General features: G+C 60.9%; 1 protein-coding gene and 1 non-coding gene across 2 annotated transcripts; both read left to right on the forward strand.

Annotated features, from left to right (window-relative positions):
• Window positions 1-9,017: 9,017 nt before the first annotated feature.
• On the forward strand, window positions 9,018-26,000 carry WNT10A (Wnt family member 10A). The gene is made up of 4 exons (XM_074910519.1): window positions 9,018-9,313; window positions 12,137-12,399; window positions 20,143-20,519; window positions 25,223-26,000. Exons 1-4 carry the CDS (start codon window positions 9,255-9,257, stop codon window positions 25,688-25,690), a joined length of 1,167 nt encoding a protein of 388 aa, XP_074766620.1. The 5' UTR covers window positions 9,018-9,254; the 3' UTR covers window positions 25,691-26,000.
• Window positions 22,713-22,785, forward strand: TRNAV-GAC (transfer RNA valine (anticodon GAC)). The gene has a single exon. It is a non-coding gene; the product is annotated as a tRNA-Val (tRNA).
• Window positions 26,001-27,143: the final 1,143 nt, after the last annotated feature.

Below are 27,143 nucleotides of genomic sequence, written 5' to 3' on the forward strand. Positions count from 1 at the left end.
TGGGCTGCCCATCAGGGGAACTCACTTCAGGCAGGTCCTATGAAACTTTGGGTCACTCCTGCTCTCCCCCAGAGCCACCCCAGCTAGTTATACTGGGGAATTCTGAATCTCTCTGTGAGATGTCAGAGTCCTAGCTCTGAACTTCAGCAAGTTCCTTCTCTGGAGTCTGCCTCAGTTTCCCCACAATGGGGGATGCTTTCATGGTCCTGGCTGCATGGACATGGCTCTGGAGGTCTGGATCATGGATAAATCCTGAGGAAGACAGGTAGTTCTTTTAAGGAATCAGACCTGTGTCCTCTCTGACATTGCCCCAAATCACAGCTCCTGAAGGCTGGAGACCACAAAAGCCAAAAATGTGGAGAGGAAGAAGATGGAGAATGGAGTTAGCACAGGGGAAAGGGGTTCTCACTTGGCCACTGATTGTGGGGTGACTCCTCTGTACTTCCAAGGTATCTCCAAGTGCCCTGCCCAACTGGGGAGAAGAGTTAGCTTTCGTGGGGACTGCGACTCCCTACCACTGCTCCCTGCTGTCCCTGAGCTGGCAGAGCCAAATCCATTCCCTTGATAACCAGGAGAGGCCCTGGAACAGCCAGGTGATGCTGGTAGCCAGGCAGGGGCTGGACCTGGCCCAACAGTCTGGAGGGCTGAACAGCCAGCAGATCCCCCTAGCAATCTTCCAGCTCCTCAGACCCCTAGCAGTCCCCCCTAGCTCCCCAGACCTCCAGGAGCTCCATAAGAGCTCCCAATCCATTAGGATGCCACCCCAGACTCCTAGAAGTGCCCCAGCAGTCCCTAGGCGACCCTCATTCCCCTTACTAACTCCCCAGATCCTCAGAAGTGCCCCAGGAGACTAGGGGCACTAGAATTTCTAGATTCCTAGAAATCCCCAAGCTCTTTCCAGACTCTCTAGGAGCCAGCTGAACCCCCTCAAGAGCCCGCAGTTCCCAGCCTGGGGGTGTGTGTGGGGGTGCAGCATCCCGGCCGTCGCCGTGGCAACCCGGGATGCAGGGCGGGGCGATCGGCGCGGCGCAGGGCGGCCGCCAGGGGGCGCTGTGTCACGGCACGGCGAGGCGGGGCGGGGCGGGGGGCTGGGGGGGCCGGAGGGGTGCATGGGGAACGTGGGGAGAGGGCATGGGGGGTATGGGGGTGGGCAGGGAGGTATCCGGGGGTGTGCGTGTGCATGAGGGGCATGAGGGAGTTCATGGGGGGGTGTACGGGGGGGTGCATGGGAGGGCATGGGGACGGCCGGGAAGCTTGCATGGGGGTGTGTGTAGGGGGGCATGGGGGGGTGTATAGGGGCGTGCATGGGGCAGCGTGAATGCGCGTGTGCCCGGGGGTTCATGGCGGTGCACAGGGGTGTGCAGGTGGCTGTGCCGGGGGAGCTGTACATGGGGACTTCGGGGGGGGGTGGTGTAAGTGTATGGGTGTGCGTGGGACTGTACCTGGGAGAAAGTGCATGGGAGTGGCCGTGTGAGTTATGCATGGATGTATGAGCCCCCCGATTGCCTCCCAGACTCTTGGCGCCATGCTTTTCAGAGCAGTGCTCAAGGAGGACCCAGCTCTTGGGGGGTGGGGTGTTGAGCCAGGGGTGCACAAGGGTGGCTGTGTGGGTACCATGTGTAGCTGGGGAGTCCAGGGGCTGTAGTTGTACATGCGAGTGTGTAGCCCAGATCCCTGGTGCTGGGCAGATTACACTGCAAAACTTGCAGGATTTTCCCAAGGGAAAAAGAGGAAGTTTATAATATTTGGTGTTTGTTTGTTTTTGTTTTTTTTTTTTAAAAAAAGAATCCCAAACCTCTGTAATATTAATGGCTTCATTTTATTTTTTTCAAATAGGAAGAGCACAATTTTCCCTTCAATTGCCCAAGTTGAAAATAGCCAGACAGATTAATTCAATCAAGCTTGGAAAAAAAAATCCCTCTGGACTGAGATCAGAAATAGAATGTTTTCTGCCAAAAAAGAAGCTTTTTAGGAAAGTTTGGAGTAACACAGATAGGCCTATGAGAGGGAGGCTGAGAAACCTGCATACCAGATCGGCCGAGGGAAGGTTTGGACAGCAGCACCCGAAACCTCTGACAAACCCATTTCTGGTGGTTGCAGTCCTTCTGCCCGCTCATTGCTGGGTGCTGAGCCGGAGCTGCCCGGCTGGTGGAGCTGGGTTCCACGGGCCTGGGCTCCTGCCTGCCCAGCCCCAGGCCCCAGAGGCCTCTAACTCTCCTTCTCCAGGCTCTGCTGCTCCCTCCAGGGAGCTGCCTGCAACTGTCCTCCTCTGTGCCCACCCCAGCTCCCAGTGACAGATGTCACCCATGCAGCCACTGGGTCACATCCACCCTGACCTGCCCAGGAGGGTCCAGCTCATCCCTGCCCGCAGTGGGGGCTCTGCTGGCCCTCCCAGCCCACTGCTCCCAGCTCTGCCCTGTTCTTGGGAGCCTGGTGTGTGCAGTGGCTGACTCTGACAGTGGGGAGGTGGGTGCTGGGGGAGGTGTCCAGGCCAACCCTTCTGCAGCATCACCAAGCACCCAGGCAAGAGGATGCACTGGGACCTGGGGCACCCCAAGCAAGGTGCAGACAGCGGGCATGAGCCCACAAGGGGCAGGAGTTGGGGTGTGCAAGGACTCCCAGATGTGCTGTTTGGGGATGCTGCCTGTGAACATGAGACATCTGTGTTCTGCCTTTTCCTCAACCCTCTCTGGCACTGGTGTCTGGCCTGTGCTCTCTGTCTGCGCAACCCCAGTGCCCCGGGGCTGGCCATGCTGGCATGGCACACGCTAAGCAGCATCTGCAAGGGTGATGGGCTCTGGAGGCTGTCAGGGAGCTGCCCCGCCCCCCCCCCCCCCCCATTCCCCCAGAGCACCCCTCAGACCCCCAGCAGAAGGGTGGGGCAGAGCCCCCCCATTCCTGGGTCCTGTTCCTGACTGCCAACATCTCACCTTACCTAAAGGCCTTCCGCTCCTGCAGGCTCATTACTTACCCTGTAATGAAGGCAGCAGCCATTCTCCATGCCTGGGGAGGGGGATTTGATTATGCCTACCTCCGGAGGGTGAAGCTGTGAGAAAAGTGGCTGCTGAAGCAGCTCCATACCCTGCCGACTTCGCTTGGGAAGAAGCACTCTCCACCCATCCCTGCGGTGGTGCATCCCCCCCCGCAGGGGAGAGGTGCCCGGGGCAGCGCTGCACAGAGTGCTTGGGCAGTCCCATCCTGTCACCTCCCCACCGCCCTAGCCAGCAGCTTGGCCTTTGGGGACGTTCTCTCCTCGCCAGAGGCAGTGCTGGGATCCCCCATCCTGGTCATACCAGCACCCCAACCAGCTCAGAGGCTGCTCTGCCATGGGGTGTCCCCTTGCACAGCCGTCCCTGTGGTGTGGGATGACAACATGGGTGGGGGCCTGCTCCAGACCTGGCATTTAAGGCTTCCACAGGATGGTACCCACAGCGGGGCTTCAACTCCCTCCCTGCACCCTGTTGTCACTGTGGCACCCATTGCCAGCTGCTGGGAGGAGGATGAGAAGGGAAGGTCTGCCTCACCTCAAGGATGCTCCCGGGGATGGCTGGAAGCGGACAGATCCTACCTCTCCGCCCTGACACAAGGGGCAGCGTGGCCAAGCGATGGCACTGGGGCTGGCATGCACCCACTGCCCCGGGCCCTGCCAGCGCCCCAGCCCTGGGCAGCCAGGAGGACTGGCCGGGCCGGCCGAGTGGCCGTGTGGTTGGCTCCTGAGTCACAGCGAGCAGAGTCGGGCAGGTCGCGAGGTGTGAGCCAGCGGGAGGGCAGCGATGCTGGGGACTCCGGTGCTGCCGGGCTGGGGCAGCTTGGGACAGTGAGTAATGCTGCCGCAAAAGGCAGGGTCACCCCGACCCCACGCCCAGCCCTGACTCATGCAGCCGCTGCTCCAGTCCCGTGGGTGCTGCCAGGCAGGGGAGTGAAGAGAACTGTGCTGCAGGATGGCGAAGGCTGGATGCATGGCTGGCTACATGGACTCCCAGTGAACCTCTCCTTCCTCCTCCTCCAAACAGTCTTGCATGCCCTGCTGCAGACTGCAAGCCATGCAGATCCCAGCATCCTTCCCCTCTGGCCTCCAGGTCCTGGTGGGATCAGATCAAGTGCCTGTCCTGGTGCTTCTCCATCTCTGTCCATCTTCCTGCTCCCCCACACTTTAAGGTTCCCGAGCTTCCCCCTGCACCCCTTCAGCCCCATTCTGTGTTGGCAGAGTTGCCCTATCCTCCCACAACTGCACACACAGACTGGCTGGACCTGGTGGTTCCAGGGGCCATCAGCCCCTCCAAGGCTGTGGAATGGCCAGGACGGTGCTTGGCTGGAGCAGGCTGGTCTCTCCTCATGCTGCCCTCAGGTCCCATCCATGGGCCTGCAACCAGTCTGTGAGATCAAGTGGGAGCAGCAGCGGAGAGACCTCAACCTCTGCCTTTCCCTGCTGTGGGTCTCCAGGGCGTCATCCTTGGACATCCCAAACCCCCAGAGAGATGACCCACTGCTCCAAGGAGATGCCAGTGACCCCTCCACCCAGTGCCTATGAAAACCTCTGCATGATTGTCCAGGGCACAGGGCTTGGAGGTTGTTTATTTCAAGGCAGAAGGGGCTAAAGGCAGGCACCTGCCAGGAGGGAAGGGGGGGAACACAGCCCGCGAGCCATGGGCTGCATACGGAGGTGCTGGAAAGGGGTCCTGAGGGAGCTGACAACAGAAAAGCCAGTCCCATCCTCCTGGGGGTGTGGAGCCTCTGGTGTGGGGTTCTGGCAGGACATGCTCCTGCACAAGGGAAGGAAAAAGGAGCAGGGAAAGTGCAGGCAGACTGGGGCTGGGCAGGAGGATGTGGGGTGTAGAGAGTGATGGCAAAGGGGATGGAGGGACAGAGAGATGGTACATGGGACAGAAGGATGGAGGGAAGGGAGAATGAAGTAGAAGAGGGATGGATGTTTCCTCAGTTCCCTGAACAAAGCACAGGATAGGCCACCATGTAACTTGCTGAAGGAAGGGACCTGCCTGGGTGCTCTGGCCGGGCAGTGGAGGTCCAAGGCATGTCCCCATGGTGCCCTGTGCCAGGAACCCCCCACCACCTTTCCTGGCCTGGCTCAGGGGAGCAACACCCCTCACGCTGGCTCTGAGATCTTCCCACATCCCTGCCTGGTCTCTCCAGAGTGTGGGACTGCTAAGGGGTGCTGGAGACAAGAGGGATGCTGGGAGGTGGCAGGTCCCATGGCCCTATGGCCCCAACCAGGGGGCTGCAGCACCGACAAGGACAGATGCAGTGCTCACAGAAGGCCCAGATTTTGCCCTGAGCCTTGACGCTCCCATGAGGACCAAAGCCTCCTCTGCCAGCCTGGCATGCCTGCCTGCACCCATCCCTGCTCAGAGGGGCCAGATCCTGTCCCGTAGGCTCCCAGTTCTCCAGGCCACAACGGATGCCTAACCTTGCACTTAAGGGATTTGCCCGCATGACACAGAAGAAAGGCTGGAGCAAAGGGCTCACCTGGCTCTTCTACAGCCCTGGGACATGTCTGAGACATAAGGAAACAGGTCCCCCCCTGCCTGACCCCACTGCCAGCGCTGAGATGGTGGGACACAGCGGCCAGCCTCCTCCCCAAGTCAGCAGGAGCGTGTGAGTGAGACACCCGCTCTTGGAAGCGATTATGTCATTAAAAGCTGGAGGAGGATGAAAGAGTTTCCCCTCTGATTTGCCTTGGCATTTATTTGTGCGCAGGATCCTAACGAACACACAGACATCTGCGCTCCCAGGGCCTGGGCGCCAGTGTCCCTGGAGCAGCAGGAGTTGCCTTCTGGTGGGAAGGACCCCCAAAAGGAGCCCCCAGAACACCCTCTGGTGGGTTCAGCCCATGCCCGGGTGTAACCCCTGGGGTGGCCTGTGAAAGCAGGGAGTGGTGAGGACCTGCTGGTGACACCTGAGCCAGGGTGCTGCCTGGCAGGGGGGGCAGCTCCCCTGCCTCCCTCCACCCTGCCAAGGGGGTGTCCAGCCAGCCTGTACCAGGGTGCAAAGGGGAAATGGAGCATGGGAGCCAGGTCTTGGGTGGGAGGAGATGAGGAGGGCAGGAGCAATGGCCCCTATGTGGAGGTCCAGTGTGCGTCACTCCCACAAGTACCCTGGTGTGCTCTGCCCAGCCCTGACACCATACCTCCCATCAGCCAAAGTCTGCAGCAAGGGGACAGGCATCCTCTGCCCACTTTGGTGGCAGGGTGGCTGAGTGGGGGTCCCAACGGCACTACCAATCTCCCACATCCCACACATGGGGGATGGGGACACCCCACATCGTCTGGGGAGTGCTGGGGGAGATCCAGGAGGGAGGCAGCTGTGCATGAAGTGGGATGGGTGCCACGGCGGTGCTGTGCAAGGGATCTCTCCGTGAACTCAGGACGTTGCCCAAGGGACAGAAGGGTATGTGATGCCCCTCCTGCCAAGCTAAGTGGGTAGGAAAATCGGAGGGTAGATGCTGGTCCCATGCACACAGGCTAAGCCCACTTGGGAGTAGAGCCGGGGGCAGAACAGCCAGCACCCCCATGACTGCAAAAGAGACATTAGTGGGGATGCCACCCCCTGAACCCAGAGCCCCTGAGGGGTACAGCACAGCCTTCGGGCCCAACCCCAGATTGTAACTAATTTCCCAAAGGAAACGCATTTTCCTTCCCGGTGCAAACAGGAACCGACACGCAAGCAGCACTGGCAGCCCCCGCCAGCACTGCTGTGCCGGCTCAGAGACGCGTGGTGCCTGCCCGGGGGGAGAGCGCTTTGCCAGCTGCTGTTTGGTTGTTTACAGCACAAACACCAGCATGGCATGTGCCATGGTGGCTGGGGACACTGGGGACCTGCAGGGGCACTGCCCACTTCCCCCCAGCCACCAGCTCCCAAGAGGAGCCCCCCGAGCCCCAGGGTGGGCGCCCAAACTCGGGGGACAACAAGTATCCCCATGAGTATCCCATGACTGGGAAGGGGCTGCATTGGGCAGACAGTGTCCACTGAGAGCCCTGTTGCCCTGGGCTTTCTCAGGGCCATCCTCCTGTCCCCAAGGGAGCAGCAGGACACAAGGACAGGCTGCAAGGCCACCACACAGCTCCCAGATGGCAGACTCCCTGCCCAGCAGGATTTTGCAAAGGTAAAGGGTGCCTGAGCGTTGGGGTGATGGTGCCAAGGAGGTGGACACAATCTGGGTGCCCAGTCCAGAAAGGCTCACGGGCAAACTGAGGCGGGGAGCACTTGGCGGCCCCACTGAGGGAAGATAGAGCCACATCCACAGCTCCTCCAAAGGCATCGGTGGCCCTGTGGCGCTGCTTCCCTGGCACCAGGCTGGGAGAGCCCAAAAGAGGGCTGGCACCTCCACGGCCACGCTCTGTGCCCACACAGTCACACCCCCAGCACGTGCCGCTCACGCTCATGCCCCTGTGCACACAGGCAGGCACCCACGTGCCTCATCCCCGCAGGGGCACCTTCCTGCAGCCCCAGCCCCCACGAACATAATCTGCTATCTCTGTGCTCCCCCGGCACCCAGTGCACACTCATCCCCACCCTCACTCACCCCATGCTATGCACACCCCTCGCCCTGTGCACACTCACTCCTCCAGGCCCTATGTATTTACTCTCTGCCACACACACTCCCCACACCATGCACATGCTCTCCATACCCCACACACACTTACCCACACCATGCACACTCACCCCACACCTTGCATATTCACCCCATGCCCCAGCCACACTGAATCCACACTGCCCGCACTCACCCACATTGCACACACTCGCCTTACCCCCCACGCACACTCACACCAAGCTGTGCAGTCTCACCCCATGCTCCACGCATGCTCACCCTCACCACCCACACTTTCTCTATACTCCACGCACGCTCACCCCGTACTCTTTGCACACTCCTCTACCCTGTGCACACCCGCCCCATGCCCACAGCAACCTTCTCCCATGCCCTGTGCACTCCTCCAACAAATATTCCCCCACGCCGTGCACACTCACCTCACACCCCCCGCACAGTCCCCCACATGGTGCACACTTGCCCCCAGGCCACTCACCTCTCGCACCGCTCAACCCCACGCCGTGCCCGCTCCCCGCACACCATCAGTGCTCCCCCACTTCCCCTACTCCCTGTGCACACTCCCCCACACCGCACCCCCCCTCTACTCCCCGTGCCCACTCCCCCACGCCGCGCCTGCTCCCCCCACTCTCTGTGCCCACTCCCCACACCGTACCCACTCCCCCACACCAGACACCCCCTCTACTCCCCATGCCCACTCCCCCACGCCGTGCCCACTCCCCATGCGCACTCCCCCACACCACACACTCCCTCTAATCCCCGTGCCCACTCCCCCACGCAGCACGCCCCCTCTGCTCCCCGTGTCCGCTCCCCACGCCGCGCCCGCTCCCCCACACCCCCCTGGACTCCCCGTGCGCACTCCCCCACGCCGCGCTCCCCCCCTCCCCGCGCCCACTCCGCGCCGGCCGTGCCCGCTCCCCCCGGGCCGGCGCTCGCCCCCCCGCCGCCCGCTCCCTCCCCGGCAGGCTGCGTGCGACACGCCGGCTCCCCGCCCCGCTGCCACCCTCTGCCCCGTCCTTCCCCCGCGGGCTCCTGTCTGGACGTGTCGGGACTCGGGCTCCGGGCGCTGAGTAATGCTCGGCGCAGCGCGATCCCAGGCAGAGCCGCCGCCGCCGCCGCTCCGCGCCCAGCGCTCCCGGGGCGCTCCGGCCGCGACCCTGCCCGCTCCGCCGGCGGCCCGGCGACACCGGCGGCGGGGGGCGGCGGGGGAGCCGCGGCTCCCCATGTGCCTGCGGGCCCCGCGGGAGCCGCAGCGCCGCTCGCCCGGCCAGCCCTGCCCACGCCCGCCGCGGCCCCGGAGCCCCGGGGCGCCCTGGGGAGCGGCGGGGGAGCGCGCCCCGCGGGCCGAGGGCCCCCCCGGCCCCCCGGCGCGCCCCGCCATGGGGGACTGAGCCGGGGGGCTGAGCGCGGCGGGGCGGCGGCGGGCAGGGCGGGGGGCGCGCAGCCCTCGCCGGGCTCGGCGGGCGCCGGGGCGGCGGGAGGCGGGGGGGGCATCCCGGGAGGATGGCAGAGCCGCCCCGGCGAGCCGAGCCCCGGCGCGCAGGGAGCCAGTGAGAGGGAGGAGAGGGGAAAACACAAACAAGCAAACAACCCACAACAAACAAAGCGGGCAGAGAGCAGCGCCGAGCCCCGCCGCCCCTGCCCCAAAGGCGCCCGCCCGCCCGCAGCCCGCACAGCCGCTGCCCCAGCGAAGATGCGCCCGGCCCTGGCCCACGGACTCTGCTCGCTGCTGCTCAGCCTCTGGGTACCCAGGTAGGAGCTGCCCCCCCCCCCCAGCCCCCCAGCCCCGCCGCCGCCGAGCGCCCCGGCCCCGCGGGGAGGGCGCCGGGAAGCCGCCGCGCCCAGCCCCGCGCCGGGGGCGGGCTGCTCGGGGGGCTCCGGGGGGGTCCTGCCGCCCCGGCACGGGCCCGCACGGCTCCGGCCCCCCGCTCGGGGAGCTGTCAGGGCCGCTGCCTCTCCTTCCTCCCGTCCCGGCGGAGCCCCGGCGGGATGCGCGGCTCCCCCCCGCTCCGGGAGGTTGTTCCCCCTTGCTCCCCGTCTGGAGCCGCACCAGCGCCCGCCCTGCCTGCCTCAGTTTCCCCGTTCTCCGCGAGCGGAGGTCGGGCCTCGCTGCCGGCCCCCCCCCCCCCGGAGGCCGGAGGGATGCCACTGTCGTGGGGGACGGTGCCCACGGGATGGGGGCCTTTGGGCTCTGCACCCCAGGGTCGCGCACCGGGGCGGGGGATTCACCTGCATCGCCTCCCCGGCTCCGCCGATCCTAGAGGCGAGGGGGGTAAGGGAGAGACGCCTGTCTTCCAGAAAACGGCCCCCCAACACTCACCACCCCTCTCTGTCTCCATCTCCCCCGCGTGGCTGGCAGCTCCCCTCCGCCTGCTCCCAAACTTGTCCGCTGCAGGCAGCCAGGGGTTAACCCTGGTGCTGGTGTGAGTGGGGGGGTCCCCCCGCCCTTCCCCCTCCCTCCAGCCCCTTTAAATATAATTTGTTAACGTTGGGACTTGTATTAATTAAAGCAGCAGCCGCTGCAGCCTGTGACCTGGGGGCTTGTCACCGTGAAATCAAGTTTAAATCCAGATTTCAAGGGGGAAGAGAGCTGGGGGGAGCGCTGTGTCCTCCTAGGGAGGGTGACAGTGACAGCTCCTTGCCTGTCCCTGTGCCCCCTGAGCCCTGGGTGGAGCAAGAGGCGGAAGGACCTGCGCTCTGCTCTCCGGGGACCTAGACCAGGGCCCTGCCTCAGTTTCCCTGCTGTGCAGTGGGGAGAAGGACCATAACACCCACCCCCCCTCCCCCCCCCGTGGATGCCCTGGAAGCAGGTAGCAGGCACTGTGACTGGCTCAGGACAGACAGGGGACAAGGTCCTTGCAGTGCTTGGGGCAGGAGCTGCTGGGCTTGGGGATGGTGATAGCTGTGGACCTGCTTTGCATCTCGTGTCAGCCAGGGCTTGCTTCGACAGCGTGATTGAGCACAGGAGCAGGGCAGAGGATTTCCCCTCCTGTGCAGGGGCTTTGGAGGGATGCACCCCCTTCCACTCTCCGTCTCTCCACTCTCCTCCCACCTCGACTCTCCCTGTTGGAGTCATTGTGGATCTGCACTGGGGCAGACCCACATATCACCCGTGGAAGTGGTGGGGTGGGTATAAACACCCTTGGGAAGCTGGAGAAAGCAGCAGCCTGACCCTGACAGCTCCTCTTCCCCCCTGAACAAGCTGCAATTCTGCAGGGACCCTGGGGCTGAGCCCTTCCTCCAGAGCTGGGTGAGTGCTGAGCTGGGGAAGTCAGTCCCTGACCCCTGAGAGCAGCTTCTGTCCATGTACCTGCACCAGGCTTGCAGGATTTGGGGGAGCAGAGGGGGAGTAACCCTTCTCCCCAAGACCTGGCTGCTCTGTGAGGCAGCTGCAGCCCTTCCTACAGCATCCTTCTCCAAGTCTCATTTCTGTAATCAAGGTTCAAAGGGCTCCAAGCTCCTTGCTCCTCCCAGGGACCCAGCTCTTGTCTGTCCTGGGGAAGAGAGAGCCCTGCCTGGAGAGAGCTCTCAGCTGTGCTGAGCAGAGCATGGCAGTGCTGAGCTCCTGATGGACCCTGCTGCAAAATGCAGGATGCTGCTGGGCATCCTGCTGCCTGCCGCGCGCTTTGCAGGTCCTCTGCTTGGACACTCTGGACCCCGGGGTCCTTCAAGCCATTCCCTGGAGCTGGTCAAACACTTCCTCCCCTTCCATCTCCCTCTCCATGTCCATCTGTCCTGTGTACCACGGTCTTAGCTCCATCTTCCCACACTCCATCCACCTCCCTGTTTCCCCAGGCAGCATCTCTCCTTGTGTAGGTCCTTGCAGCCCTGCCATTGACCGTGTGTCCCCTGCTTGCACCCATCCATCTGCTGGTCTCTGTGCTTCTGTGTTGACAGGCATCAGATCCAATGGGGCTGGGGTGTGATGGTGGATTTGGGATTGTTACTGGGAGCTTGAGGGCATTCGGCAGGGTACCTGGCTCGAGATTTCCCATCTGAGCTGACAGGAGAAGGCTGGTTCCTCTGGTTACCTGCCTTGTGAGGACCAGGAGTGCCAGGGGGGTACAGAACATTCAGGGAGGGGATCAGCCAGCAACAGGGATGGAGCCAGACCTGGGATGGGTCTCCTGCTCTGGGGTCTCCAGATCGTTCCCGAGGGAAACCCACACTTTCTGGGGAAGGTGAGCCAGGGCAGTGTGCCCAAGAGCCTGCACTGCATGGCCAGGGTGGGAGATCCCTGGGGAAGCACACAGAGGGGGTGCAGCCCTGGGAGATGCTGGGGTCCAGAGGCAGGAGGGCCAAATTAGTCTGCTGCCTGGGTGTCTGGGCTGTGCCAACAAGGCTGGAGAGGACTGCAGCCCCAGTGCTGCTGGGACATCTCTGCCTGGCTGAGCTGCTGTTGAGCCCAGAGGTTTCCCAGCCTTCTCTTTCAGCAGTGGGCACAGTGTGGGTTGAGGAGCATATCTCCTCCCCATGTGTGTCACCTCCAAGCTTTTCCCCCTCCCCGAAGGGAGGGGGGGAAGGAGGTTGGCACATTGCTTGATCCGAGCTCACAGGTTTCCCTTTCCCTCCCAGCTCCTGCTCCAATGAGATCCTGGGCCTGAAGCTGCCATCGGAGCCAGTGCTGAATGCCAACACGGTGTGCCTGACCCTGCCGGGGCTGACGCGGCGGCAGCTGGAGGTCTGTGTGCGCCACCCCGACGTCACTGCCTCAGCCATCCAGGGCATCCAGATCGCCATCCACGAGTGCCAGCATCAGTTCCGGGACCAACGCTGGAACTGCTCCAGCCTCGAGACCAAGAACAAAATCCCCTACGAGAGCATCATCTTCAGCAGAGGTAAGGCCTGGATGGTCTCCTTCCTCTTCCTCTTCTTCTGCCCATCTCCTGCTCTCAGGAGCCCTCATGGGCTCCCCATGGACCCCTGGACAGCAATTCCCTGACCCAGGGGACCAAGCCAGCTCTCCAGCATCCCCACGGATGAAGGCAGACAGAGCCTGAGAAACCTCAGGATCTGCCAGACCGAGCAGCACTGTGCTGTGGCAAAGCTGGGCTCTTCTCCATGCACTTTCATACATATGCTGGCCCTTGTCGTGAACTGTTCCTCCTTGCCCAGCCCCAGCTGCTCCCAAAGCTCCTTCCAGGCCCCACTGCTTTCTGGCATCTTCCCCCCCTGTGGTGTAGGCTGGTGTTCAGAGCAGTGCCATGGGTGTGCAGCACAGTTGGTGGGTTTGAAGGTGGGTGCTGTGCTCTGGGATTAGGTTTGGTGGATGAAGTGAGCATCTTGGCATATTCCTGCTCTGGGGATGGTGTCTCAGTGCATCATGGTGAGCAGAAACACCCCTAGCTAATGGGACATAGCTCTGTGAGCCCATCACCCTGCTGTCCTGCCTTTTTGTTGGCTCCCAGTGCAGAGAACTGAGGGCTCTCTGCTTTTTTGGGACCCTAGACCATGGTGGCACAGGGGGGCAGGGAGACAGGCTGACCTGGGAGCTTGCCTGTCCACAGAGCCCCGACCTGTGCTGGTGGGAGAGCTCTTCTAGCCCTCCATGGCCTGCCGAGCCCTGGTGCCAGGATCTCCTTGTCTCCCTCTCATGGCTGGCTCTGCCTGTATCAGAGCCTCCCAGACTGATACTCTCTCCCTCAGGAGCAGACTCTGGGGGTGCAGAGGGGCTGCCCTCTACGGTGCAGATCAGGGTTGTGACCTCATCGGACCTTCTGTAGGACTTCAGTGTATCTTCTCATCTAAGTACCCTGCTTGAGGCCTGGGCCTCAGCATATTTCTAAGTGCCCATTGCCCCAGACCATGGGCAGGAGAGGTCAGTATGGTGCCCGTGGCAGGCAGGCAGGGTGCTGAGGGCAGGCGAGGTGCCCAGCAAACACATTGCTCCTCCTGAGGAAGGTGAAAACTAACTGAAGATGCTGCTCACCTACCCCTTTTGGGAGCCTCCTAGCCTGGTGCCCAGCTGGGAGGTGCCTCTCCCCTCTGCTTCCCCAAACATCCTTTCACATCCTACAACATCTTCCCTCCCTAGGACTGAGAGGAGAGTCTCACAGAGGAGAGTTTGGTAGCTTGAGGCTTATGTGCCTTTGAGGGGATGTGGTGGCAGGAGCCCACAGGCAGCTGTAGCAGGTGGGAGGATGACTGGACAGGGAAGCACAGAAGCACTGTGGTACTGGGAGGTCCCTCGTGTCCAGGGCAGATGGGCAGAGCCTCACTGGAGGGGACGCTACCTTGGGGAACATGTGGCATCAGGGCTGTGGTCCTGCTGTGGAGCAGCTGTGGCCCCTCTCAGCACACCAGTTCCTGGAGAAGGGCAGCGTCTCTTCCCTCCACGAGCAGCACCCAGGTTAGGGCCTGGCAGGGAGGGTGGGGACCAGAAGCTCTGATAAGCATCGAGGTATTTCCAGGTCCTCTGAGGAATGTGGTTCACTTCTAGTCTCCTCAGGCGGCAAGAGACACGGACTTGCTGGCTCAAGTTGCTCACACACCCAGGCGAGCTTCCCGGCTCTGAGTCCCACCAGGCTGGGTGAGAAGCTCCAACAGCAGAGAGCATTGACCTTTTGCATCCCTTCCTCAGCCCACCAGGTCTGGACTTGCAGCTCACTTGTGTCTCAGGTGCCACCGCAGCCCTTTCTGCTGTCAGGGCTGGGACTGATGGGTGTGGGGACTCCTGCAGCCCCTAGACTCTTGCCCCAGTCCTGAGCTCATGGGTATGGCTCAGCCCAGGCTCCCAGCACCAGTGGGATCCCATCCCCTGAGATGGAGATCCAGCACCAGGGAAGGATGGAGGTAGGGCTGGTGCAGCAGAGCAGATGGGCACCTCATGGCACTCCTGTTTTGGCAGCAGAGGGTACAGGATAAGCCCCGAGCCCCCAGGCCAACCCCGTGTGGTTGCTCAGTCATTCTGGCATGGAGCAAGCCTTGAGGCTGGTGCCCTATCCTGCTTCCAGCCCACTCATGTCCCTCGATAACAGAGCTGGAGCTCAGAGCTCCGCCTTGCAGCTGTTATGGACACAGCCATGAGAACAGAGATGCTGGGTGCATCTCCTGAGCCCAGAGCCAGAGGAGAGGAGAGTGGCGGAAGCAAGGGTTGCAGGCTCCGTGCTGCGGGCATTGATGCATCTGACCCCCAGGGACCAGGTCTCTGCTCTGTGCCCTGCCCCATCCTTGCCGTGCCTGGGAATGCAGCGTGCTTGTAGGATCATTTTTTGTAACCCGAAGTGACAGAACCCTTTAATCTTTCATTCCTTTTCCCACTTCTTCTGCCATCAGTTCAGCCGTGCGTGAACCTCACTTTAAATTATTTGTAGCTGGCTTCTCCCTCCTGCTCTCCCCACTTGGCTCTGCTCCCCACCTCCTGCATCTCTTGCATCTTCCCCAGCGCAGGAGTGAGCCATCCGGGGTGCAGCACCAGCGCCTGTCCCACACTCTGCCTAGCATCCAGGCACTTGGTGGAGCTGGGGGGCTCATCCCATGGGGACAGCATAGGGGACAGTGGCAAATGAGTGCCTGTCTCCCCATCGTGCTGATCTAATCCCAGAAGTTTGAGTGCAAGCCCTGGGGAGCCAGGAAGGAACAGGGAGGCTTCAAATCGGACAGGGCTGGGAATCTGGGGTGGCTTCTGGGCAGCATAGCTGGGGACAGGGTTGCTGACAGCATCCTGGGCAGAGCACAGACCTGCTGGAGGCAGCAGGGAGGTGGAGCCATCCCTGGGGTGCAGGGCACAGTGGCTGTGAGGCACAACAACAGGTTAACGGAGGGTAAGCAGAGGGTGTGCTCGGGGATTTACCATCCCTGCTCTCACAGAGCCCCTGCGTTTTTTTGAGACACCCCCATGGGCTGTGGGTTTTTCAGGTTTGGTCTTTTGATGCTGAGCCCTTGCGGTGTGGGGTGTCCCTTGTACCCCTCGCTGAGCCTCCAGTGCCATCTGCATCCCCCATTCTCCTTGGCCCTCGTCCCTCCATATGCATCCAGGCTCAGCCAGACATCCTCTGCTGGCCCCAGGGACACAAGTAGGAGGATGGAGCAGTGAGGTGGAGGCAGATGGCTGCATCTGCACCAGCAAGAGACAGGTCCCCTGCCCCTGCTCTGAGGGTGAGCAGCACAATTATGTCTGCCTCGCTGGACAGGGTGGCCTGTTGCCCCTGGTACGTGGTCCTGCCGCAGCATCCACGGGCTGCCGGGCACTCTGTGGCTTGTCTGGACTGAACCATGTCTGGGTGCCTGCTGAAAACAAAGCTGCGAATGGTGGTGGGTCACCGAGCCTTTGTCCTTGTCTGGTATGTGTGCACCCATGGGTGGATGCAGTGCCAGCAGGGCTGGCAGTGTCTGGCTGCCAGGCAGGGGATATCTGAGGTGTGCTAAGGGATCCCTCTTTGCTGATTCCAACTTCATCTGTATGGAGCTCTGAAAGAAATGGGACCCCCACGGAGGGGCTGGGTATCCGTGAAGGCCCCCGAGGGTGCATGGCTGGAGGGGATATGGCTCTAGAGTCCAGTATGCCCTGGTTCCTTCTGCAGCCTGTGGAGGAATGGGTGCATGCCCTGTGCTCTTCTTAGAAGGGCTCCCTTGTGCCAAGTGGTCTGCGTGGCCATGGCCAAACCCCGATTTCTTACAGCAAGGAGGGAGGAACTCCCTGCAAGGCTGGAAACACCAGGTGCTGGGGCCCAGCCAGCTGTGAATCGGAGCTTGGTGAAGCTTTGCCGTGTGCTGAGGGAGGCAGGTGCTGTTTCAGCTATCAAGGGAGATGCTGCCAAGCTCAGGACCCTGGTGCCCGGCTCTGCAGAGCCCCAGCCAAGCTCCAGTGCCCGCAGACCGCAGCGCCTGGCCCGGCACAGCTGCAGCTGGGCTGCTGGCAGGGTTTTCAGTACCTCCAGGCAAGCCAAGGGCTTTGCCCACCTGGCCCCGAAGCACACGTGGGTGCTTTGGATGCTCAGCTGCATCCCTGTGGGTGCCCCCATCCCCTGGACCTTCCCCCAGCTGATAGGTGCAAGCGAGACCCTGGGGCCAGGGCAGCATCCCCGAAGGTGAGGGCCTGAGCCCGGCTCCCTGCAGTCCGCAGAGCGGCGAGGGCTGTCGGCTCGGAGCTCCGTGGGCGGACGGGGAGCGAGGGCTGCGGGCTGTCCCTGGCACACTCAGGGAGGTGCAAGGAGGCAAGTTGGGATCTGCAGGGAGGCGTTTAGCGCCTGGCGCCGGGCCAGACCCTGGCAGGTTCACCTGCAGTTTAATTAGGGAGAGGGGAGGGGAGGGAGCGGGGCTGGGGGGAGAGGCGGCGTGTTGGGACTGGCCGTCTCTGTGGGCCTTGCAGGAGGTGGCAGGAGAAGCTCTCCTCCACCTCGCCAGCCTGCAGGGCCAGGGCGATGTCCCCACAGATCTTGGCAGCTGCTCCTAACTCCTGAAGAGTGCTGGCCATGGAGGGGCAGCTGAGCATCCCTGGGGTACCCCAGCGTGCACCCAGACCAGACTGTCCCAGCTGCTTCCTCAGTGGCACCCAGGTCCCACAATGACAGGTTCTGGGAGGCTGTAGCTGCCCGGGTGCGATGGTGAGCAGAGGGAGGAAGGCCATGACTCCAGCTCTCCCTGCCCCAGCAGACCATGGAGCCCACAGCTGTGCTTGAGTCAGGTCTGTTGCCTTCATCCCACATCCGCGTGAGAGATGGAGAAACTGCAGCATCCATGGCAGAACCAGTGCCAGCTGGAGCTTGGTGTCTGGCTAAATGGATCCCCATCTCCTAGGTGCATCTAGACAGGGAAAATTTTCCCCTTCTAAGAAAGCCACTTTGAGATCTGACCTGGGGTCGAGATTTCAGGTCAATACTTGCCCATCACAGTCCTTTAAGTACATGGCAGGATGGATGTGGGTAGAGGTGTTAGGGTGGTGCCCTCCGTTCCTTCTTCCCTGCAGGATGCAATACTTCTCCTCATACCTCCCATGGCTACAACCTCTTCTGTGGTCTCTGAAGGGATTTGGTGACTCAGATGTCACTGCTGAGCTCTTAGGTGTCTGGGGTAGCCGGAGAGCCTCCCTCCAAAGGACTCAGGGCCAGGTGCTTCACGCTGCGCTTGGCTGTGGTTCATGGAGGCTCCCACCCTTGCCAAACCCAAGAAGCTGGTGGTTGTCACCTCCAGCCATGTTGCTCTCTGCTTTGCTGCAGTCCTTCAGGCACTGGCGTGGCCAGGGTAGAGCGAGGGACGTAAACTGAACCTCCAAGCAGAATCGCACTGGCATGGCTGCTGTGGTCCTGGTGCTGCCCTTGCCCCCTTCTCCTCATTGCTCACAGCTCCCCATCAATGTGGGGTGAGGGAGGGAGATGGGAAGGCATTGAGAAGTGGCAGAGCCAGGCAGCGTGATACTGAGCAGGGAAAAGACCATGGTCAGATGGGGACAAGACTCCTAGAGCCCTGGGATGTCAAGTCCCGGGGACCAGTCCATCCCCTGCCCACAGCCTGTGAAATGGCAGCTCCATGGATGAGGACCCATGCCTCATCCATCAGCTGGTACATGGCTGGAGAGCAGCGGAGGAAGGAGGAGGGCTGGGGCTTGACCTCAGGGGTTTCCCAGCTGTGGAGGGCACCAAATGAACCCAGTTTCTTTACCTGCAAGGAGACAGGCTTGCTAGATGGACTGGGTGGGGTAGAGCTTCTGTCTGGGCTCCAGAAGGGATTTTAAGGAGAAGCCACATGGGAAATTATTCGTTAGGCTGGGAAAATGTGTGAGAAAGAGGCTAACGGAAAGGCAGGACTGAGAGTCATGCTGGGTGGAGGGTTTACTGCTGCTGTCCCCAGGCACTGGGTGTGTGAGGAGCTGGGGATGCTGAGTGGGGTGGCAGCGACAGGTCCCTGCTCTTCAGCTGTGCCCAGGTTTGGCTCAAGAAGGGCTGGAGCTGGCCCAGATCATGGGGATGGAGAACTGATACGGGGAGGATTTGAGGATCCAAGAGACCTTCCCGTGCTGGTTCTCCATCCTGCATCGCTCACCTGGGGACTGAAGTTCCTCGTGTTTGGGCTGCCTTGCTCTAACAGCCATGTGGGTGTGTTGCAGGCACTGTCTGCCAGCGCTCTCCCCGAGGAGGCTGTGCAGCGTACGCACCAGCAGCCCCATTACCTGCCTGCTGAAAAATGTTGTTCAACTTGTGCATGGAAAGAGGCAGGCTGAGAGCAAGCTTGTCCCACACTGAGGGGAAGCTGGGAGAGGCTCCCACTGGCTTTTAAGCAGCGCCTCGTTAATTTTTTAAATGCACCAGTGTCAAATTAACACACAAAAGAGCAGCATGACTTTAAATGCAGGTTTCTGAGCTACGTTTCATTTCCCTTTAATAAGATCATAGCATTTGCTCGGCGGGCGGCAGTGAACCACCAAGGAGACATACGTGATGAGGAGCATTGCCCAGGATGGGCAAGGGTGGCAGGGAGTGGTTGTGCTCTCACCTCTCGTGACTCTGTGGTGCAGGCAGGGAGCTGGCAGAGCCCCTGCCTGGGATCTGTGCTTTGTGGTGCTCTCCCAAACTCCCTGTTTGATGGCATGGATCTGCTGGAGGAAATGCCCCAAAACCTCTCCTCTGCTCAGCCATAGCAAAGCCAGGGCTGATCAAACTGCTCTTGTTCAACAGAGGGAGAGAGGCTGGTGAACTCCAGCTGTTTATTCACGTGTGAAGCCTCAGCACAAAATCTGACTCTCCTTCCTTCTCCTCCTTGTGCTGGTGCTGGTCGCTGCACACCGACGCAAAGGGCACTGCGGGCTCCCTGCTTGGCCTGGGAATCACAAATAAAAGTATTACTTTGCATTTAAAATAAAAGTTCCCAGGTAGGGGAGGCTCTTCACTCAGCTGCAGCAAAGCCAAGTGGCCCTGGGGCAGACCCTGCTCGCAGCCCTGCGGAGGCTCTGCTGTGGGACCCGTCCCTGTCCCTATCCACCCCATCCCAAGCTAATGACATTTGTGGACGTCCTCGCTCCCCAGCGTTTAACAACAACCAGCTGCTGGCCCTGGCAGTGTGCGGTGTGGTTGTGGCATGCTCTAACTAACTAGGGATGCTCGATTTTTCCAGCACGGTATCTCATTTAGAGCTTCTTGTGGGAGCTGACACGGCTCGTGGGAGGGAAGAGGCATGGGCAGACACATGGAGCTGGACAGGCAGTGCTGCACCGTGTGGGCAAGCAGAAATGGCCCATTCCTCAGCAGAAGTATTCCTCAGCCAGCGTTATACTTAATACAGTGGGAAGCTCTGAGTGGAGGAGGGAGGAGATACTGCCTTTCCCATCAGAGCCATAATGCTAATGCCTGAGCAATGCTGTGGTGGCATCTCCTGGGGTGATGTGAGTGCAGGGTGATGGTGGGAGAGGGGGTCCCAGTCAGGGCAGGGCTGGGCTTCAGGACAGCAATGTGTCCTGGTGGGGATGGGGCTGGAGAGCGCTGAGTGAGGACTCGCTCATGGTCCAGGTAGGAGCTGGTGGATCAGGACAAGGCAAGCCACAAGCTGAACCTCTGGCTCCCTACTCCCCGGGATGATGCTGGGCTCATCCAACCCCCCACAAAGATTCGTACCACCCAGCCTAAGCCCCTCTCTCTCCTTCCTTGCAGGCTTTCGGGAGAGCGCCTTTGCCTATGCCATTGCAGCTGCTGGCGTGGTGCACGCTGTCTCCAACGCCTGCGCCCTCGGCAAGCTGCAGGCCTGCGGCTGCGACCAGAAGCGCCGGGGCGATGAGGAGGCTTTTCGGCGCAAGTTGCATCGTCTTCAGCTGGAGGCCATGAACCGTGGCAAAGGCATGGTGCACGGGGTGCACATGGAACACATGCCGGCCGAAACCCCTGGCCTCCAGGACTCCTGGGAATGGGGAGGGTGCAGCCCTGATGTGGACTATGGAGAGAAATTTTCCAAGGATTTCCTCGATTCCCGGGAAACCTACAGGGACATCCACTCCCGCATGAGGCTGCACAACAACCGCGTGGGCCGGCAGGTGAGCAGGGCGCTGGGCACGGGTGCGGGGTGATGGTAGCAGGGACAGTGTCCCGGGAGACGTGCAGGAGGGCTCCAGGGGTCTTGTACTGGCTGTAGTGGGACATGTGCGAGGCTGGGATTGTCCCCAAGGCACTCCCTCTCTGCAGTTTTGCCTGGAGAAAAGGCAGTGTCGAAGTTCTGCTGTGGAGCATCTGCTGGGGAGGGCACCTCTGAGCATCATTGCTGTCCCCTTACTAAGGGACTCTTCCCCAGGCCACTGTCACCTGCCTGTGCTGCAGCAGTGCTACAGGAGTGGCACAGTGATGCGTTTAGCTCCTGCCCCTCAGGGACCGGGTAAACTGGTGTCGGGCAGTGCCAGTGCAAAGGAGCTACAGACAGGGAGGAGAAAGTCACTAGCATCATGAGGACACAGCACAGGTTCCACAGCACCCAGCCACAGCTCTGCCTCCGGAGAGGGAGCCAGTGCCCCGAGGAGGCAGATGTGAGTGGGACTGAGCCAGGCAGTGGGCATCTGTGCCAGCTGGGAAGTGCAGCATCCCTTTGGCAGCAGAGGTGACAGCCCACAGCCTGTCCTCTGGCTCCAGGGGGGTGCTGGAGCCTGCCCAGGCGAGCAGGGCAGCCTCCCCTCCATTCTCATGATGTCAAGTCTCGTTAAAGGTGCTAATTAGTAGTTCACTGTCTGGAAGCTGATGTTTAAAAGCAGCCTGACATTGGAGAGAAGAAGCATGCAGGCAGGAGGGGCTGGGAGGAGGGCTGAATTTCCCTGTCCAGCTTTGCTCCCAGCAGGTGCCAGGGGGACCCCATCCCACAGATCCAATGGAACATTTGTCCCCAAGAGCCCAGCCACATGCTGCCAAGGCAGCACAGGGTATGTGTATGGCTGTGGGAATGAGTAATTAAATATCAGAATTCCACAGGGAGCATTACCCCGGGATGGCTCAGATATTTGGATGTGCCTCTTGCTTTGAGCATGTTTAAAGCCAGCTGTGAGATGGGGATGCTGCAGAGCAGGACCTTGATGTGTGCCCTTCCCTGGTGCTGGAGCTGAGCGTTACCATCCAGAAAAGCTGTCCCAGTTTGGCCAAGCTGTAAGTGCCTGGGGAAAGCCAGAACTTTTTGCTTGTTTGGCTTTGTTTGCTTGTGTGTGGTGAAGGCTCACTCAGTGTCAAGCAGCTAAATCCTCCACAGGCTGCTCTGCCCCAAGCCAGGAAAGCACCCCCATCCCAATTCTGGTTACAGGGATCATCCTAGCTCCCCTCCAGCTCTGCGTGCCCCAAACCACTGGGACTCTTGGCAGCGCTCATAAATTTGGGGTCTGTACTGCTTGTTTCCCAAGGAGAGCCCCACAGTCCCCCATAGAAGGAGGGGAAGGTGAGAGGAATATTTACACAGGAGGATGTCACTGTGTGGTGCCTGTGGGATCCAGCAACAGCAAAAATTCCTGGGGTCTGCTTGTCCCCAAGGGCAGGCAGGCATGGAACTGGCAATGTCAGCTTTTGGTGGCTTCAGAGACAAGAGCTGGACTGATGGAAGAAGCATGGAATCTGGAAGCCGAGGCAGAGCAGGACCAAGGGGATAAAGGAGGGGATGGTACCAGTGCAGGTGGGGAAGCCATGGCTGGACAGACTGCCCCCAGCCCAGGGACCCTGCTGAGATGAGGGTGTGAGCCCATGTGCTGGTCGGGCTGTGTGCCGTGCGTTGGAGCAAGGAGATGATGCTGTGCCGGGTTCATATGCCTGTTGGTGCCATGCTTATTGCCAGGGCTGGATCCACATTGCCTGGGGATGGGTTCTCCAGCTCCCTACCTGCTCTTTTAGCAATGCCGTGGGTCCCACACCTGCCCAAGCCCTCCTCACTCCTAGGACCATCTTTCTGCTGTAATAAGGAGCAGTCTACTGGGATTTCCCTCCCCTCCAAGTCCCAAGGCTTGAACCCCTTGAGCAGAGCCATGATGTGGACACGCAGGCCACATGCTGTACCCTGCCACATGTCATTCCTCTCTGTGCACCGAGCAGCTGCGGCACCCAGGGCTCTTCAGCATCTCAGTGATGCTAAGCATCATCTCCGCAGTGGCTGTGTGTCCCAAGGGTGCTCTGTGCATGGGTAAGCCTGGCTCCTAGCTGAGACCCTGCAGTGCCAGGAGGAGGTGACAATCCCACCGATGGTCACATCCAGTGGCCATAAAATGTGGGTTTCTGTAGTGTAGTGGTTATCACGTTCGCCTGACACGCGGAAGGTCCCTGGTTCGAAACCAGGCAGAAACACACTGATTTTTTTCGTATTTTGCATCCATCTACAAGGCCAGAGAAGGGATTGCAGCTGCAGAGGATGCACAGCATCCTCCAACTGTGTCAGTGGTCACCTCGGTCTTGTGTTGGAATAGGAAGCCCTGGGGCAACATCCTATTCCAACTCAAGACTGAGGTGGGTGTCCTGCATCTCTGGGAGGGAGCAAGTTTCCCAGTGAGGAGCAGCAGGAGTGCACAAGAGGCTTTGCATGTCCTCCTAAACCGCCAGATCAGAGAGCAAGAGAGGATGAAAGGCAGCCAGGAACTACCCATTACCCTCACAACAAAGACCTACGATAAAGCTCTTATGAGTGTGTCTGGGAGGAGCTGGGAATGTGCGAAAGAAAGCATCAGCGAGTCCGGACATGTGCTGAACCTGGGTGTCTGTGAGATGGGGGAAGGACATGGCCAGGTAGGGGTGTGTGGAAGAGATCTGATGGCAAAAATATGGGGCCAAAGCTCTCATGGGCCCTTCTCGGGTCTGCTGGCTCTGGCAGGGTCCTGTCTCCCCTGTGCTGTCCATACAGGAGGGAGAACAAGCCATCCCTGGGCAGGGATGGATGTGTGCTGTGGTGCTGGGGCTCGGGATGATCAGCAGCGATGGCTTGAGTGATGGAGATGGCGCACACACACGCTCCCTTCTCCAGCCCCTGATGTGACCAGGTGTAGCCACAAATGAGCCCCTGTCCAGCTGTCACACCACTGTCCCCTCCATCCTCGTGGTGACCATTCCAGCCACAGCCCTATATGCAGATTTTCCCTGGTCCGGCCAAGGGACCAGGGAGGGGATATGGGAAAGGATGGGGTCCCGGGACCAGCATGTTCCCATGGGTGGTGGCAAGGATGGTGGCGAGCAGCTGGTGTTCCCGACCGGCACACCCAGGGCACAGCGAGAGGCCAGGCAGCTCATTACCTGTGAGGTGGAGGCTGTTCCCGGCAGGAGACAGGACTCTTAGCAGGATGGAAGCCAAACTCCAGCCCAGCCCACACCTCTCTGTGTGCCGCGAGCTCCAGGCTGTTTCCCTGACCTGCCTTCATTACCATAACTGCTTAGCAACGGGGAGATTTACTCAAAAACAAGAAAACAAGGAGTAAAAACTATGTACCCCTACCAAAACAAGGCACTCCTCGCACCCGCGTACCCCCCCAGGGAGGGGGCAGAAACAGGCAGCGCGTGTCGGGCGTGAAACTGGGTGGCTGGGCAGGGCTGGCATCATGGCATGGGACCTTGTGCAGGGCCACATGTCCCCTGATCTCCCCCCGAGCCCTGGAGCATGACCCTGGGTGGGGGGATCAGACTGCTATAGTCTTTGCAAGCCCCAGTTTGGCTCTGGGTGGGGCTTGGGTGTCCCCATGGGAAGGGGACTTGGAGCTTGTGCGAGCACGTGGGCATGGGGGCACATGACCCAGCAGGGAATCCCAGTCAGAACAGGACAGAGGACAGAAAGAGGTATAAACTGCCTCTTTCTAGGCTGTGCAGAGATGTACAGCCACTCTGTGCCCCTGGAGATTGCTGGGCATGAGCTGTTCCCTTTGGCATGGCCGCAGCAGCTCTCTTGCAAGGGATGGAGGACATAGGGGTTCCCAGCACACAGCCTGCATGCTCAGCATCATTACCTAGGGAGCCCAGGGTCCTCTTTGCCCTGCACTGACCTCTGGTCTCTGCACGAGCTGCACTCCCCAGCCAGCCCAAACCACAGCCACAGCCCAGCCCACACACCCTGGTCCTCATGGGGGATGGACATGTGGCACTGTCCTCACTGTGGCGTCCCAAAACCACAAGTCAATGCTGTGGGCATCTCCAATCCCTGCTTGAAATTTGGGGGGTGGTGGTAGACAGTGTCTCAGTCCCCTGTCACTGTGCTCAAGGCTCCGGCGAGAAAGCAAGCAAGAGCTGAAAGCAGAGCTGCTCCCGAGACTCCCGGAGCTGGGGCTTTATGGAAGAAAAGCCCTGGGGAGGGGAAAGCATCCCCCCTCCCACCCGCCCTGCTTGCTGTGCTCCTGGCCAGTGAGGTGCATGGGGGACCCCTGCACTTGGGGGTCCCAGTAGTGCTGCAAAGATGCAGCCATGCTGGGTCATGCTGATGCTGTTGGAGCCAAGCAGCAGTAGAAGATGAGAGCCAGGCTCCTTCTCCTCCCTGTGGTCAGGTATCTCCCCCCCTCCTTTAGGTGCTGATCCCTTGCTGGAGCATAAAAGCCAGCTGGTATTGTCAGGATGGAAAGGGACAGGGTGTGGGACATGGGTGATGCTGGGCACAGCAACAGACTGTGCAGCTCCAGGGGTCTGGTGGCTGCTCGTGCCAGTCCTTGGTGTTCCTGTAATGCCAACCCACAAAGAGCTCAGTGATGGCTTCCCTGGTCTCCAAGAAACATCTTCTCCATGCTAACCCCTCCGTCCTTCCCTCCCCACCCAGGTGGTGATGGACAACATGAGGAGGAAGTGCAAATGCCACGGCACCTCGGGGAGCTGCCAGCTGAAGACGTGCTGGCAGGTGACGCCCGAGTTTCGCCTGGTGGGATCCCTGCTGAAGGACCGCTTCTATGGGGCCACCCTCATCCGGCCCCACAACCGCAACGCCGGGCAGCTGGAGCCCGGCCACGCTCGGCATCGCCGCCGGGCTGGCATCAGTGAGCTGGTTTACTTTGAGAAGTCACCCGACTTCTGTGAGCGAGAACCGGCCCTGGACTCTTTAGGCACCCAAGGGCGCCTGTGCAACAAGACCAGCCCAGGCATGGACAACTGCGAGAGCCTGTGCTGCGGCCGCGGGCACAACATCCTGCGGCAGACGCGCAGCGAGCGCTGCAACTGCAAGTTCCACTGGTGCTGCTTTGTGGCCTGCGAGGAGTGTCGCATCACCGAGTGGGTCAGCGTCTGCAAGTAGCCGGGCAGGGATGGGTGCCCGTCCCAGGGTGCCAGGGACAAGCACGCCTGCCCGCAGGGGGGGAGGGAGATGGGGATCAACGCTGTGGGGGGAGATGGAGCTGCGGTACCCGCTTCCCTCCGCTCTGAGGGGAGTGGGAGAGGAGATGCTCGGCACCCTCCAAAATCAGCACTTTGTTGTCACCCGGGGAGGGCAGGGCTGCCTGCTGCCTGCTGCCTGCCCAGCCCCACACGAGAGCACCAAAGCTCCTGGCCCCAGGGAGCACACGGCCATGCTGTACAGACCGCCGACACCAGCACCGCTCAGGGGGGCGGAGGGTGGGCACAGGGGTGGGGGAGCACCCGCTGGCACCCAGCGGGACAGGGCGGGGTGGGGTGGGGGACAGCAGGGCGTGGGGAGCCCAGGGTGGGAGGGGAGGGGACACACACACTGGCACCGTGCACAGGTTCCTCCAGCCACATGCAAGGCCGTGCTTTGAGCGGAATGGGGATGGAGCATCCTGTGGGATGGAGAGGGGGCACAGCTGCCCGGGCTGGGATTCGCCTCTGCCGGGGCAGAGCTTGGGCCGGCTTTGGCTGTAGCATTGTGGCCAGAGGGGAGAGTGCCCGGGGCTGTGCTGTGCGTGCCTGTGTTATTGTATGGTAAGTTATTTTCTGATTGTGAATAAAAGTGGATTGGAGACAGTACAGGATATTTTGGGGTGCAGCAGCCTGCTCTTCCTGCTGCCCAGGCCTCTCTGCTCCTGCAGGGTGCCAGAAGGATGAAGGGGGTCCCTCGATATTACCTACCCACTTGTGCAAGACTGTCTCCCCAGTGCTCTGCTGCAATACATAATAACGGCCCTAGGAGCTGTTTGCTGACAGGCAGGAGGTGGGGACCCCCCACCGGCAACCCAGAACTTTGCAAGGTGGCTGCTGGGAGGCTTCTGCCCAGCTGGACGCACTCTGGACCCCATCCATCTTGTGGGAATCCCAGCTATTGGCTCCATGCCCTTAGCCGTGCCAGGGCAGGGGGCTGTGCCGCTGCCCCCCACACTCCCGGGAAAGGATGGTGGGGCCAGAGAGCAGGGAGAAGGGAAGGCAGCGAGGACAGGACATGCAATGGGGGTCCTCAAACGGCACCTCACTGTGGTGGTGGGGAGGGCACCCATCTGGCTACAGCAGCCTGCGGGGGCCAGGCAGTGAATCATGCTGCTGGTATCTCCTGGCTGATAACTTCTCCCTCCGCTCCTCCCACGGCTGCGCACCCCTTAGGGCTATGAAAAAAAAAAAAAGGTGAATTAAAAAAAAAAACCAACCCAAATCGAGGAGGAAAATACCAGGCTGGAAGGAAGCAAGTGCCCCAGGCCCAGTGGGGAGCGGCCCGTGTCTTCATTTCATAACGCTCCCGCAGGCAGCGGGGAGAGGGTCAGCTGTGACGGATGCTCTGCCCTTCTCCACCCCCGGGCACGAGG

Source organism: Athene noctua, chromosome 7, assembly GCF_965140245.1.
Source record: "Athene noctua chromosome 7, bAthNoc1.hap1.1, whole genome shotgun sequence".
Classification (NCBI taxonomy): Eukaryota; Metazoa; Chordata; class Aves; order Strigiformes; family Strigidae; genus Athene; species Athene noctua.

Bases quoted from the DNA above. Each gene is read 5' to 3' on its own strand.
- WNT10A (XM_074910519.1), top strand. From the start codon at position 9,255: ATGCGCCCGGCCCTGGCCCACGGACTCTGCTCGCTGCTGCTCAGCCTC. The intron at 12,400-20,142 runs GTAAGGCCTGGA...CCTTCCTTGCAG, and splicing joins GAGCATCATCTTCAGCAGAG to GCTTTCGGGAGAGCGCCTTT. The intron at 20,520-25,222 runs GTGAGCAGGGCG...CTCCCCACCCAG, and splicing joins ACAACCGCGTGGGCCGGCAG to GTGGTGATGGACAACATGAG.